This window comes from Bufo gargarizans, chromosome 6 (genome assembly GCF_014858855.1).
Source record: "Bufo gargarizans isolate SCDJY-AF-19 chromosome 6, ASM1485885v1, whole genome shotgun sequence".
NCBI classification, from domain to species: Eukaryota; Metazoa; Chordata; class Amphibia; order Anura; family Bufonidae; genus Bufo; species Bufo gargarizans.
The window spans coordinates 131,835,643-131,850,032 of record NC_058085.1 but is presented as its reverse complement, the minus strand read 5'-3'; the positions used below and the strand labels follow the sequence as shown (position 1 = coordinate 131,850,032).

General features: G+C 46.5%; 1 protein-coding gene across 1 annotated transcript in view; it reads left to right on the top strand.

Moving 5' to 3' along the window:
• The window catches only part of LOC122942046 (guanylate cyclase 2G-like), a 105,894-nt gene that overhangs the window by 22,097 nt on the left and 69,407 nt on the right, over window positions 1–14,390 (top strand). Inside the window, exons 2-6 of the mRNA XM_044299539.1 lie at window positions 113–461; window positions 3,863–3,987; window positions 11,442–11,618; window positions 11,726–11,870; window positions 11,995–12,130. Of these exons, the coding sequence (XP_044155474.1) occupies window positions 113–461; window positions 3,863–3,987; window positions 11,442–11,618; window positions 11,726–11,870; window positions 11,995–12,130 (932 nt within the window). The remainder of the gene's footprint in view (window positions 1–112; window positions 462–3,862; window positions 3,988–11,441; window positions 11,619–11,725; window positions 11,871–11,994; window positions 12,131–14,390) is intronic.

Sequence of the window (14,390 nt, the reverse complement as noted above, 5' to 3'; positions counted from 1 at the left end):
AGCAGTCTTGGGTAGTACAGTAGTCTTGGGCTTCAAACCAGCAGCTGAAAACTCTAATACATTTGAGCCAGGTTCTTTGCTCAGCCTGATCCTCTTCTCCTTCTGTACGCAGGTCACAGGCTTGCTGGTCTCCACTTGGAATATTCCAATGTTTGGCTTTGTTAGTCACACCCCAAAGCTTAGTAACAACCAAATCTATAACACCTACATCAAAATAATTTCCCCTCTCCAGCGAATATCTGATGCTCTGGAGAAAACCTTGAAATATTTTAATTGGGAATATGTTGCCTTGTTTGGAGGATCAGCCGCGGAGTCGACGTGGGACAAAATAGATGAACTGTGGACGTTACTGGAAAATCAGCTGGTTGTAAACTTCACCATCACTGTGAAGAAGAAATACGAAACAACAAACCCAGACAGTCTGCGGGAGGCTCTCAGATCAGTGGCTTCACTCGCTAGAGGTAACAGAAATACATCAGGTCTGATACTCCACTCACATCCAGAGGTGCATTGAGAAGTCCATTGTTTCCTGCTATTACACTGATACATGTAGCAAGGTTAGGAAATACCAATGTCAGTTACTTTGTCTTGTCGTATGGGTTGAGTATTTTGAGATGTATAGCAGACACTATAGGAGGCATACAGAACATAGACATCCATGGCCCTATATGGTGGCTTATCTGATTTCTGGCACAGTGTTGAATTTTCCCGACACTGTACATCTCTGTGCCAGGCATTAGGGGCACCTGTGGCAGTCGTAACCAGACTTTCATTCACCCGGGGCAAATATTTAGCTTGCTGCCCCATTCATCTACTCTGTACCTGGCACACATGCCATGTTGTCCCCTCTTTAGCTATGCTCCTGGGCCTTCTGTACCTCTTTTAAGAAAGTTGAAGGGTATGCATTTTTGGGTCTTAACAAAACGTCTTCTGATTGACCTGATGTATGCAATATCTGACTTTAAGTATCATACAAGAATAAAACAAAGAACACAGCACCTCATGTGCAGTACCGTCTTATGTCATAAAAGTGTACAGTGCTTATCGAAAACTGTTGTGAAGAGTCACAACAGCTATTTGAGCTTTGCTGGTATCTAACCCCACCAGCCTAGGGAATGCCTTGCTGCTGCCCGGTCTCCCCCCGTCTCGTTCACGAGCTCCAGGAGAATTGCTTGTAGAATAAAGGATGAAAAAAAGAAAAAGACCGCTCGTTCGGCTCTGCAGATTTACAGATGAGTCTTCAGTATAAATAGGTGTTCTTTTATTCAATATCAGTCAACGCGTTTCAAGGGCAGAGCGCCCCCTTCATCAGGACAATATTACAGGATGACATTTAGATACATGCTGCATGGTTTAAATCACACTTTTGGCGCGCTTATCTAAGGGGAAGTGTAACATCCCAGAGTTGTGTTACTAAACTCTTTTACAATCTCTTAAGAGCCTTCACCTTGTCATCTGATGTAATTTTACATTATATCCTCACAACTGTGATTAATAAACCATGTTAAATGTATATTGCTGTAATTTCCATGTTCACCAGCAGGTGGTAGCAATGTGCTAGCAAGGACTTAGGTTCAGTTTAGTACATCTAAGCTGGAATAGTTCATTCCAGCTTAGCTCCCCCTCTGTGAGCAGAATGGGCTGTGCCCACATCCTGCAGAATGGGGAGAGAAGGAAGTTAGAGTGAGTGTAGGCCACCCCCTGCTAGAGGTAGGGTGTGCATGTTAGGAGCTCCCTGAGATAGAGAAGAAAGCCAGGATCTTGTCTCGGCTGAGACATTGATCAAATCCCTAGCCTGAGCCCTGCAGCCTCGGCTGGATGAAGCAAACAGACAACTCGAGTTACAGGAAGAAAGCATACCCTGAGAAGATAACTGTGAGTAAAGTCCAGAGACCCAGGAGACTCCATGTTCCTCCTCAGCTAGTCAGTCCCCAGACAGCAATAGATAGAGTGCAGAAGCCAAATTCCTGCCACAGTATAGAGCTACAAAGCAGACGTCCTTTCCTGCAAGCTCCAGGTTGATAGAGCAGAAGATAAATCCCTGACAACAATTGCCAATACCTGCTGGGACCTAAGACAAAAGCTGTATCTTGCTTGGATGAAAGTTACCATCAGTAAATACAAGTTTGAACTTTACCAAAGGTCTGGATCTCAATTTCTGCTGCAAAATCCCTCTATTACTCCTACTATCACTACACTAAATTTATTGCAAGTGAGCCAGGAGCCAGGAGTCCAGCCGTACCCATGTAGGAGACACCGTTGACACAATTACCACTACCATAACGAGACATTACACCACTCTGGCATTCCTAACCTGGGGTGTGAGTTATAACCTTTAAAGGGCTCTGTGACAGTACCCTGTGCATGCTGCAATTGGCGTCACAAACAAAACTATAGACTATTATACTCATATCCTGACCCACTCTATAATTTAGCGTTAGTGTAACTGACCACAGTCCTGCTCATTGCAGAAGGTTGGGGGCCGGATCTGGTGAGTGGCAGGAGCGTGCATGTTTTGAATAATGAGGTTCACTCGCAAAGAACCTCTTTCTCCGGCCTCGCTGCTATTGTTGTCAGATTCATTGTGTTGCCTCCGCATTCCCACAACAATTATTGTAGAGATGCACAGCTCAAAGCACAACATTGTCACCAATGCGCTGAATTTGGCACCTTCTGTACATGTATAGTGCCTTCTATGCGCATACCCCGCGATACTGCGAGGTGCACTGCCTCGCAGTGTCATAATGCTGAGTTAATAGTTGTTGGGCGCTCTCTTATCCCGGAGCGCTCGAGCTGTCAGTCTGGGGCGATCGCGTTCAGTGCAAGACCGCCCCTGCTCGTTCCGTACCTATTGTTACCCGCAGGTAATCCTTATTCGTTGCGGGATTGCGGGGCTTGACCGCATGGGTTTAGTGTATACAGGAAGAATGATCCATGGGTTCTTGTATCTATAATTCAGCGCCTTGGTGACAATGTTGTGCTTTGAGCTGCGCATCTCTACAATAATTGTTGTGGGAATGCGGAGGCAACACAATGAATCTGTACCACAACAATAGCAGCGAGGCCGGAGAAAGAGGTTCTTTGCGAGTGAACCTCATTATGCAAAACACGCACGATCCTGCCACTCACCCGATCCGGCCCCCAACCTTCCCCGCAGATGAGCGCGCCAAAAGTGTGACTAAAACCATGCATCTAAATGTCATCCTGTAATTGTCCTGATGAAGGGGGCGCTCCGCCCTTGAAACGCGTTGACTGATATTGAATAAAAGAACACTTATATAGCGCTACTATATTCCGCATCGCTTTACAGACATTAGCATTCAACTGTACCCAATGGGGCTCACAATCTAAGGTCCCTATCAGTCTGTCTTTGGAGTGTGGGAGGAAACCGGAGAACCCGGAGGAAACCCAGGCAAACACGGGGAGAACATACAAACTCCATGCAGATGTTGCCCTTGGTCGGATACGAACCTAGGACCCCAGTGCCGCAAGGCACCAGTGCTAACCGCTGAGCCACCGTGCTGCCCATACTGAAGACTCATCTGTATGCCTGCAGCGCCCAATGAGCGGTCTTTTTCTTTTTTTCATCCTTTATTCTACTGACTTTAAGTATCATCATAAATGGTTGTTGCATCAATGTAAACATGATTGTTGTCTTCCTCACCTTCCAGCAGCCTGTAGTTCTACTTTCCTTGTCTGCAGACCCTTTTCTAAATCTTTCCAAACAGTAAATTGTAGATAGAGAGGAGGAGGGGGATGCGGCTGCAGCTTCTATCTTTCTGTTGTGAGAGACCGCATGCTGTGAGAGGGGGGCAAGAGCAGACTGCCTACATCACAATGCCTCTTTCTTCCTTCCTCCCAGTCATCATACTCGTGGCAAATTTTGACAACTCCAGGCTGATCCTGCTGGAAGCGGAAAGGCAGGGGCTGATAAACGGACAGTACGTCTTCATCATGATCCAGCAGTTTGAAGTCAGCGGATTCCTGGTGAGTGTGGATATGATGGAAAGGATTACATTTAAAGGGACACTGTCTAGAAGTGCCTCAGAAGAGATGTGCCTCAGGTGATAGGGATTGGGTTCGACTCAGTGGAGGGGCTGAATCTCTGAAGGCAGAGCATTCTGCTGCAGACCATTACTTCCAACCGGCAACAAACAATCACATTAGCTGCTGTTCAGTTGGTTGTGGTTCTGGAAGGGGAGAAGCAGGAGACAAAAAAACTAGCTTAGTGACGGTAAGTGGTCATGACAGGGAGGAACATGCAGTGGCCCCCAATTTGCAACCATTAAAACCATTATATCTGCAGTGGGATAGCTGTAGGAGGTAGAGATATTGCAGCTCAACCATGTAGAGGCCACAAAACCGTAGGTGACGCTCAGGAACAGCAGTGCCACAAGTTTCGGAGACCCTAGTTCAGATTTTGCATCAGGACCTAAAAGTCAATGTCATAGTTACACAGGGGAAAAAAAAGCACAGGTCCATGAAGGTCAATTATACAATATTAATTATTAGATTAACTATAACCCTCAATGCTGTTTGCAATTAGCTAGAATTCCTGACGTAGTATCTGCCATTACTACCTCCTGGGGTCGGGCATTCCATACTGTGACTGCTCTAACTGTGAAGAATCCTTTCCTGTACTCTAATGAATGTCCCTGGTCCTTTGTAAAGTCCTTGGGATGAATAAATCCTGTGCCAGTTCTGACCGCACACGTAATAGCAAAACATCACCTCTAGGTGGAACGAGCCGCTCATCACAGCTGAGACCTCCCTTCCCATTTAATAATCTGGTCGCCCGTCTCTAACCCTTTCTAGCACTCCGAGGTCTCTCTGGAATATTGGACCATCAAGCTGGGTTCTCAGTATCCTACATAGTGTTGTGTAATCTGCAAAATCTGACGCTTTGCTCTCAATCACTGATAAAGAGATTAAGGAGAATCGGGATTGACACGGATCCTTGTGGTCTCCACTGCTCCCAGTACAGATCCTTGTGGTCTCCACTGCTCCCAGTACAGATCCTTGTGGTCTCCACTCTCCACTGCTCCCAGTACAGATCCTTGTGGTCTCCACTGCCTACAGTACAGATCCTTGTGGTCTCCACTGCACCCAGTATAGATCCTTGTGGTCACTGTTACTCCCAATATTGATTCTTGTGGTTTCCACTGCTCCCAGTACAGATCCTTGTGGTCTCCACTGCTTCCAGTACAGATCCTTGTGGTCTCCACTGCTCCCAGTACAGATCATTGTAGTCTCCACTGCTTCCACTAAAGATCCTTGTGGTCTCCACTGCTTCCAGTAAAGATCCTTGTGGTCTCCACTGCTCCTAGTACAGATCATTGTGGACTCCACTGCTTCCAGTACATATCCTTGTGGTCTCCACTGCTCCTAGTACAGATCATTGTGGACTCCAGTGCTTTCAGTAAAGATTAGTGTTGGTTTAACACCAAAGTGCTTGTGTGCTCGAGTAGCACCCAAGCACAATGGAAGTCAATGGGAGAACCCGAGCATTAAACCAGACACCCCCTGCTCTGGAGAGGGGAGGGTGTCAGGACTCTAGTTCAGCTTAGGAGTCCATGCTCTGACTCCATATATAGCTATGTCCATATATGGAGTCAGTGCTTGGGGACACCCAGTGTATTTAAATCTAATTTAGCCTCTATTTCTGAAAAGTTTTTTGTGGGATTCGAACTCACAACCTTCTACATCACAGCCAAGAATCTTATCCACTACACTTCAGAGCTGCATGGCCAGTTACTAAAATAAAATAAAATCCTTGTGGCCTCCACTGCTCCCAATACAGATCCTTGTGGTCCCCTGTACTGACTTTCTGTCCCGTAACCAGTTCTTTACCCATGTGCAGATATTGCCCCCAGTCCCTGCATTTGCAGCTTCAGCACAAGGCTCTTGTCTGGAACTGTAATAAATGCTCTTGCAAAATCCAGATATTTCACATCTGCCACATGAGTAGAGATGGCCTTGCGGTTGCCTGGCGGTCGTTTCGCGGCGAACTTTGCTAGTTCGCTATTCACCGAACAGGCGAACATATGGCGATGTCCGCCGGCACCATATTCTTTGCATTGTGCAGAACTTTGACCCATGACACATCCATCAGGTGGGACAGGACAGCCAATTGAGACGTTTCGGCACATGGACACACCCCACTCTATAAATAAACCCGATCTGGCCTCCATTTTACATTCAGTCTTTTGCCAGTGTAGGGAGAGGTTGCTGTGTGGAGCAGGGACAGGCTGTTAGGGACACCAAACGCTAGCTACTAGGGCCACAAAAGTCCTTTTAAGGACTGGTATAGGTGTGCTATCCAGTATCAGACTGGGGTACCTAGGGCCCACCAGTAAAATTTATTTTGGGGGGGCCACCATACGGATACTTTTAAATATAATAAATAATCTAACAAGTTTTTTTATATGAACATCGGCTGGTTGAGGTGCTGTACATTGAAGATATGTATGTAGTGCAGTAAGTCTACTGTGTTATGTGCCACTTGTGCAGGAGGTGGGAGACTAGGGGCCCACCTTGCTCAGGGGCCCACCGGGGGATTCCCCTGTACCCCTGTGGGCCAGTCCGAGCCTGGTGCTATCGATAGGTGTGACTTACTGACGGGTGTGATATACCGATAATATAATTTCTATATAGTGGATTTGTGTTGTGCAGCAGTTGTGTGCGGTTATGCTGAGATACCGCAGCTACACAGAGGGACAAACGCTATTGGAATAAATAATTGCAACTGGTGTGATATACCAGTTGCCCCCCCCCCCCCCCCCAAAAAAAAAACTGATTAAGGGGTTCTATATTACTACTTCCACAAATACTACTCTTCTATAGGGACTTTGTCACAGGGTCATTTTAAAAATGACAGGCAGAGGAAGAGGCAGACCGTTCCGCAGGGGTGGTAGGGGTCGGGCAGGTGCACCAGGCCGGAGCCTAAGTCGGAAGTTGGAGAAGGTGCGTGCGATTACGTCAAAGGACGCACCAGAGTTGGTTGAGTGGCTCACTCAGCCTTCCGCTTCTGTACCCTCCTCAACCTCTGCATCTGCACCTTCCTCATCCTCTGTATCTGCACCCTCCTCATCCTCTGTATCAGCACCCTCCTCACTCTCTGCTGTGTGCACCCCCAAAGACACCACCACCACCATAGCCCCTCCACTCGAATCAGAGCAATTATTTTCCCATCCATTCCCAGACCTTACTGATGCGCAGCCATTCTTGACATCGGATGAGGAAGAGGAGGTAGCAACGGCCGCCACCCAGCGGTCTGACGACAGTACCCAGATTAGCCCAATGAGGGAGGTCCCCGCTGTTGCTGCCTACTCCGAGATCTCTAATGTCAGTGGTGGTGAAGGTGACGATGATGATGTGTCGATGGACGTCACGTGGGTGCCTACAAGAGAGGAAGAGGAGGGGAGTTCAGAGGGAGAGATGGAGCAGCAGATAGGGAGGAGAAGGAGGTGAAGCAGGCAGAACTCGCATTGCACCAGAGGCAAAAAGCAGACAGCAAATGTATCTGGAGCGAGCCATCCACCATGCACGGTCACATCTGGCTCTCCCAGGACGCCGGCACATGGCTCCGCAGTGTGGGCTTTTTTTAACATGTCCGCTGCTGACAATAGTGTTGCCATCTGCAGCCTTTACTGTCAAGTCGCGGTTAGCCGAACACTCACCTAGGGACGACCGCCTTAAGAAGGCACCTGGCCTCCCATCACCGAGCCCAGTGGGAGCAACACGGTCAGAACCCACAAAGCCACACTCCCGGCGCTCCTTGTCCTGCCTCTTCTCCTTCTCCTCTCTCCTCCAATTTGTCCTCGACTACACCTTCCACCGTGCCGTTGTCACGTTCATCTGGCACAAGGCAGGCTTCCGTGGCCCAAATGTTCGAACATAAAAAAATGATGACGCCGGACAATCCTCTTGGCCAACGGTTGACCGCTGGCTTGTCGGAACTGCTAGCCAGCCAACTACTGCCATATAAATTGGTGGACTCTGAGGCCTTCAGAAAAATTTGTGGCCATTGGCACACCGCAATGGAAGGTCCCTGGAAAGAAATATTTCTCCCAGAAGGGCATCCCAGAGCTATATGGCCACGTTTAGCGGCAAGTGAATGTATCTCTGGCACACAGTGTCGGTGCCAAGATACATCTGACCACAGACACGTGGTCTAGCAAACACGGGCAGGGAAGGTACATAACTTTTACTGCCCACTGGGTGAACCTTCTGACGGCTGTCAAGCATGCAACCTGTGGTACCCGTGTGGATTTGGTGTTACCGCCACGGATTGCGTGCAGGCCTGCCTCTTCCTCTCCTCCTCCTACTCCATCCTCCATCTCCTCCTCGGCTGACTCCTCCTTTTCCACTGCTACCGCCTCTTCCGCTGCAACCCCCAAGCTCCCCAGAACCTATTCGACGTGCCAGGTGAGACGTTGCCATGCTGTGCTGCGGCTGTTGGGCCTGGAAGCCAAGAGCCACACCGATCCTGCACTGCTTTCAGCTCTGCGGTCACAGGCTGATCAGTGGCTAACCCTGCTCAATTTGACAGTTGGTAAAGTGGTGTGCGACAACGGTGCCAATCTGCTGAGCGCGCTGAAACAGGGCAAAATGACACACGTGCCGTGCATGGCACACGTCCTGAACATAGTCGTGCAGCGATTCGTTGCCAAATCCTCCGGGGTCCAGGACGTCTTGCAACAGGCCAGGAAAATATCTGCACGTTTTAGAAGATCTTACACGGCCATGTCTTGCCTTGTGACAGCCCGACACGCTGCAACTCCACCTTGTATATGCCTGATGGGCTGTTCCAGCAGAAACGTGTCATTAATGACTACCTGTATGAATTCTGCGGCAGGACAGGTTCTGGGGAGCTTGGTTTCTTTTCACAGCGCCAGTGGCTGCTCATGCATGCAGACTTCTGCGGCCATTTGATGAGATCACTAAACTGATCAGTCACAGCCAGGGCGCCATCAGTTACATCGTACTTTACACCTTCTTTCTGGAGCGTGCATTGCGTTGTGTCATTGATCAAGCCATTGAGGAGCAGGAAGATGTTGGATGAATTCCCAGGTGGGGCTACTCCATCTGAGACAAGTCAACAACAGGAGTCTGAAGAGGAGTCAGAGGAGGATGGTGTCGGGGTTGAGAAGGAGCAAGAAGAGCAGGTTTTAAACTTTTCTGGGATCTCTGGTGTTGTCCGTGGATGGGGGGAGGAGACCGAGGATGACATTCTCCTGGGCGCTCCACCACTTCCAATTTAGTGCAAATGGGGGCCTTGCCCCTCGTTGAGTGTCCTGTCCGAAAGGACGTTCAGCGCAGCAGGGGGGGATCGTGACGGATAAGCGCACTCGCCTAGCTCACAACAGTGTGGACTACCTAACATTTCTAAAAATGAATGAAGCATGGATCTCGGAGGAATTCAACACCTGTGAAGACCACGTTAAATTGAATTTCCTCTTGCCAGCCCACACATATCCGCCACCACCCAGAACAAATAATGTTCCTTGTCTTAGGTAAATAAAGCGGCATAAAAGACCTTCTCTGTCAGGTGGATGCCTAATGTTTGTGACGACCACATGTCATCGAATTTTAAGTATTATCATTTGTGTTTTTTTCAAGAGGGAGGATTTCGTTAGCAATGATTTTAATCCAATTTTTTGTTCTTTTAAACATATGTATTTGACATCTATTTGTACTGGCCGGCAGTAAAATGACCGTCTAATATACCTCCAGCCACATAATCATTTTTCTGTCCGGTAAATGCCTAATGTTTGGGGCCTTTACTCGCCTGTTTTCCTTTAAGATGCATAAAAATGGCCCCTGATTAAAATACATATTTTTTGTGGGAATTTTTGCCATTGATCCCCCTCTGGTATGTCACTGTCCATGTTGTGGGACGATTTGTGCACTTCTTGTAAGTATTTGGTGGCTGCAATAATGACCTGAAGGTTTTTTCAGGTTCGCCTGCCATTAAAGTGAATGGGGCCCGCCGTGAATTTGCTGTTCGCGAACATTTGATCGCGTTCGCGAATTGTCCCAACCAATGTTCGTCCATCACTACACATGAGTAACATTCAGATTTTCATTCACCTTCATATAGAAACCCAGCCTGCTGGTTAGTCGCAACCTATTTTTCCATGAATTTTTGCTAGTTATCAGTTATTAACGTATTCACTGATATATGCTTTTGTAGCTCATCTTGTAGAATACAGTCAAATATTTTACATACCAGAGACTTACCGGACAAAAGTTACACGGTTCCACTGTTTTACTTTTTAAGCATTGGTGCCACATCATCCCTCCTCCAGTCCTGTGGCACTGACCCTGTTGCAAGAGAGTATAAGAAGATGAGATAGACTATTTTATCAGTTACTGAGCTCCGTTACCTCAGTACCCATGGATGTATGCCATCTGGGCCCGGCGCTTTATCAGTATTAAATTTGCTCACATGTAGCTGTACTTCTTCTTGTGTTTAAGATATTAATACAGATGTGGTGTCCTTATTCAGAGCTCCAAATCCCCGGTATAGTCATAGACATACAGTAAATAATAACTTTTTGTCATCCTGCAGTCAGTGCTAGGTAGAGCTCAGGAGTTTAATGTGTTATTATGAAGGTCTGAGGTCACCACTAAGGAAGCTAACAAGCTTGCATACACTGTGTTAAAGGGCTTATCCAACCCCTATAATGACCCCCCTAATGCCTGGGGCCCTCATATCGGTTATACTTACTCCACTCCCTGGCACCCATGTCGCTTCTGATCCGAGCGCAGCCGCTGCTGCATCTCCCTGCTGCGCGGTTCAAAATATCAGTCGATTGGGGGGGGGAGTTATGCAATTGACAACTAATAGCAGGCTGCGACGGGGATGAGCAGCATGCTGCTGCTGCAATGATGCAGCAGTGTCCGTGCGAGGATCATAAGTGACAGGGCGTGGGGTAAGTATAACCGATAAGAGGGGCCAAGGCATTAGGGGGTTCAATAAAGGGGTTTAATTTACAGGCCTGCAGCTCACTTACTGCATACTGTGATATTATTGAGGCCTGCAGTCACCATAACGGGGGGCATAGAAGTAAATGCTAAAGGTTTATTTGCCTACTGCTACCACTAGGTGGAGCTCAGGAGCTTTCTGCATACTATATTATTATTAAGGCCTGCAGCCACCACTAGGGTAAACTTATGAATGCATTGCAAATTATATAGACATTGTCCTGAATTATAAAACAGTATACAGTAAGCTCCTGAGCTCCTCCTAGTGGTAGCAGTAGGCAAATAAACCTTTAGCATTTACTTCTATGTCCAAGGCAGGGATTTGGAGCTGTATTTCTTTGTGGGATTATGTAATACAGCGCCATCAAAATGTTGTAAACCCTCGGGTATTGACCAGTCACTGTGCTCGCTGTAGACAGTAAGTTTGATTTAAATTGCACATTAATCTTCAGGAAACTTTTTGGAAGGACGCCTTGATCAATGAAAGAAATCAGACTGCTGTCCGGGCTTACGAATCTGTCCTCTTGATAGCAGTGAACTCCTCCTACAGCTATACGTCTTTCATGAAGCAGGTGTACGAAAAGCTGAAAGGTCCCCCATTCTACAGTGAAATTGAGTCTGAAGACCAGGTACCTCCTCATTAAACTGATCCTCTCCTCATTTGTAATCACAATTGACAGCCAGCAGATGGCAGTGCTCTTCAACCAGAGAATTTTAGTTAATATTTGCATTGCAGGTTAGCCCCTACGCCGCTTACCTCCATGACTCTATCTTACTCTATGCCTTGGGCTTGCAGGAAGTTCTTAAGCAGGGGCGTAATATCACGGATGGACAAGCCGTTGTGGAAATCCTTAAAGGATACAATGGGACTGAGCTGTTTGGTAATTTTATGGCTGGCTGGATGAAATACTCCTCCTATTCACATTCAATGGTGAAATATTATTATATGGCAACTTTTATATGTCTGTATGGTGTAGTGATACGTCTGTGTTATCTTTTGTGCAGGGGTGACCGGGCTGCTGAGCATTGATAAGAATGGAGAGCGATTCATCAACTATTTAGTCTATGACCTGCAGCTGGTCGGTAACTTGTCTCGTTTTGTTCCTGTTCTGCAATATGACAGCTACAGGAATGAGATCAGGTATGTAATATGTCTGGACACTACATGGCCAATGTATGTGCACCTCCTTCTAATGCCATACACACAGAGCGCAGTGTCTTTGACCCTCAGCAACATTTGCCTTGCTCTATGAATTACCATTTTTATATTGGTATATAATGCTATAGTTTGGGGTAGTTCCCAGATATATAGTACCTACCCAGATAAGTAGTGCTCATATAAATAGTGTCTAAACAAATAGTGCCCAGATAAGTAGTGGCCAGAAAAATAATGTCCAGATAGGTTGGGTTCATATAAATAGTGTGCAGATAAGTAGTGCTCAGATAAAGTGCTGGTATAAGTGGTGCCCAGATAAGTAGTGCTCAGATAAAGTGCTGGTATAAGTAGTGCCCAGATAAGTAGTGCTCAGATAAAGTGCTGGTATAAGTGGTGCCCAGATAAGTAGTGCTCAGATAAAGTGCTGGTATAAGTGGTGCCCAGATAAGTAGTGCTCAGATAAAGTGCTGGTATAAGTGGTGCCCAGATAAGTAGTGCTCAGATAAAGTGCTGGTATAAGTGGTGCCCAGATAAGTAGTGCTCAGATAAAGTGCTGGTATAAGTGGTGCCCAGATAAGTAGTGCTCAGATAAAGTGCTGGTATAAGTGGTGCTCAGATAAGCAGTGCTCAGATAAAGTGCTGGTATAAATGGTGCCCAGATAAGTAGTGCCCACATAAAGTGCTGGTATAAGTGGTGCCCAGATAAGTAGTGCTCAGATAAAGTGCTGGTATAAGTGGTGCCCAGATAAGTAGTGCTCAGATAAAGTGCTCGTATAAGTGGTGCCCAGATAAGTAGTGCTCAGATAAAGTGCTGGTATGAGTGGTGCCCAGATAAGTAGTGCTCAGATAAAGTGCTCGTATAAGTGGTGCCCAGATAAGTAGTGCTCAGATAAAGTGCTGGTATAAGTGGTGCTCAGATAAGTAGTGCTCAGATAAAGTGCTTGTATAAGTGGTGCCAAGATAAGTAGTGCTCAGATAAAGTGCTGGTATAAGTGGTGCCCAGATAAGTAGTGCTCAGATAAAGTGCTGGTATAAGTGGTGCCCAGATAAGTAGTGCTCAGATAAAGTGCTGGTATAAGTGGTGCCCAGATAAGTAGTACTCAGATAAAGTGCTGGTATAAGTGGTGCCCAGATAAGTAGTACTCAGATAAAGTGCTGGTATAAGTGGTGCCCAGATAAGTAGTGCCCAGATAAAGTGCTGGTATAAGTGGTGCCCAGATAAGTAGTGCTCAGATAAAGTGCTGGTATAAGTGGTGCCCAGATAAGTAGTGCTCAGATAAAGTGCTGGTATAAGTGGTGCCCAGATAAGTAGTGCTCAGATAAAGTGCTGGTATAAGTGGTGCCCAGATAAGTAGTGCTCAGATAAAGTGCTGGTATAAGTGGTGCCCAGATAAGTAGTGCTCAGATAAAGTGCTGGTATAAGTGGTGCCCAGATAAGTAGTGCTCAGATAAAGTGCTGGTATAAGTGGTGCCCAGATAAGTAGTGCTCAGATAAAGTGCTGGTATAAGTGGTGCCCAGATAAGTAGTGCCCAGATAAGTAGTGCTCAGATAAGTAGTGCTCAGATAAGTAGTGCTCAGATAAAGTGCTGGTATAAGTGGTGCCCAGATAAGTAGTGCTCAGATAAAGTGCTGGTATAAGTGGTGCCCAGATAAGTAGTGCTCAGATAAAGTGCTGGTATAAGTGGTGCCCAGATAAGTAGTGATTACATAAATTGTACTAGGATGAATAGTGCTCCAATAAGTAATGCTCAGATAAGTAGTTCTCAGATAAATAGTACCCAGATGAGTATTGCCCAGATAAACAGAGCTCAGATAAATGTGCTGAGATAAACGGGGCTCAGAAAAATAGTATCCAGAATCAGATAAGTAGTGCTCATATAAAGAGTGCTCATTTAAATAATGATCAGATAAATAGTGATCAGATAGGTAGTGCCCAGATAATTAATGCTCATTAATAGAGTTGAGCGAACACCTGGATGTTCGGGTTCGAGAAGTTCGGCCGAACTTCCCGAAAATGTTCGGGTTCGGGATCCGAACCCGATCCGAACTTCATCCCGAACCCGAACCCCATTGAAGTCAATGGGGACCCGAACTTTTCGGCACTAAAAAGGCAGCAACATGTAGGTAAATCCCCTGCAAACAAATGTGGATAGGGAAATGAATTAAAATAAAAATTAAATAAATAAAAATTAATCAAAATCAATTGGAGAGAGGTCCCATAGCAGAGAATCTGGCTTCACGTCA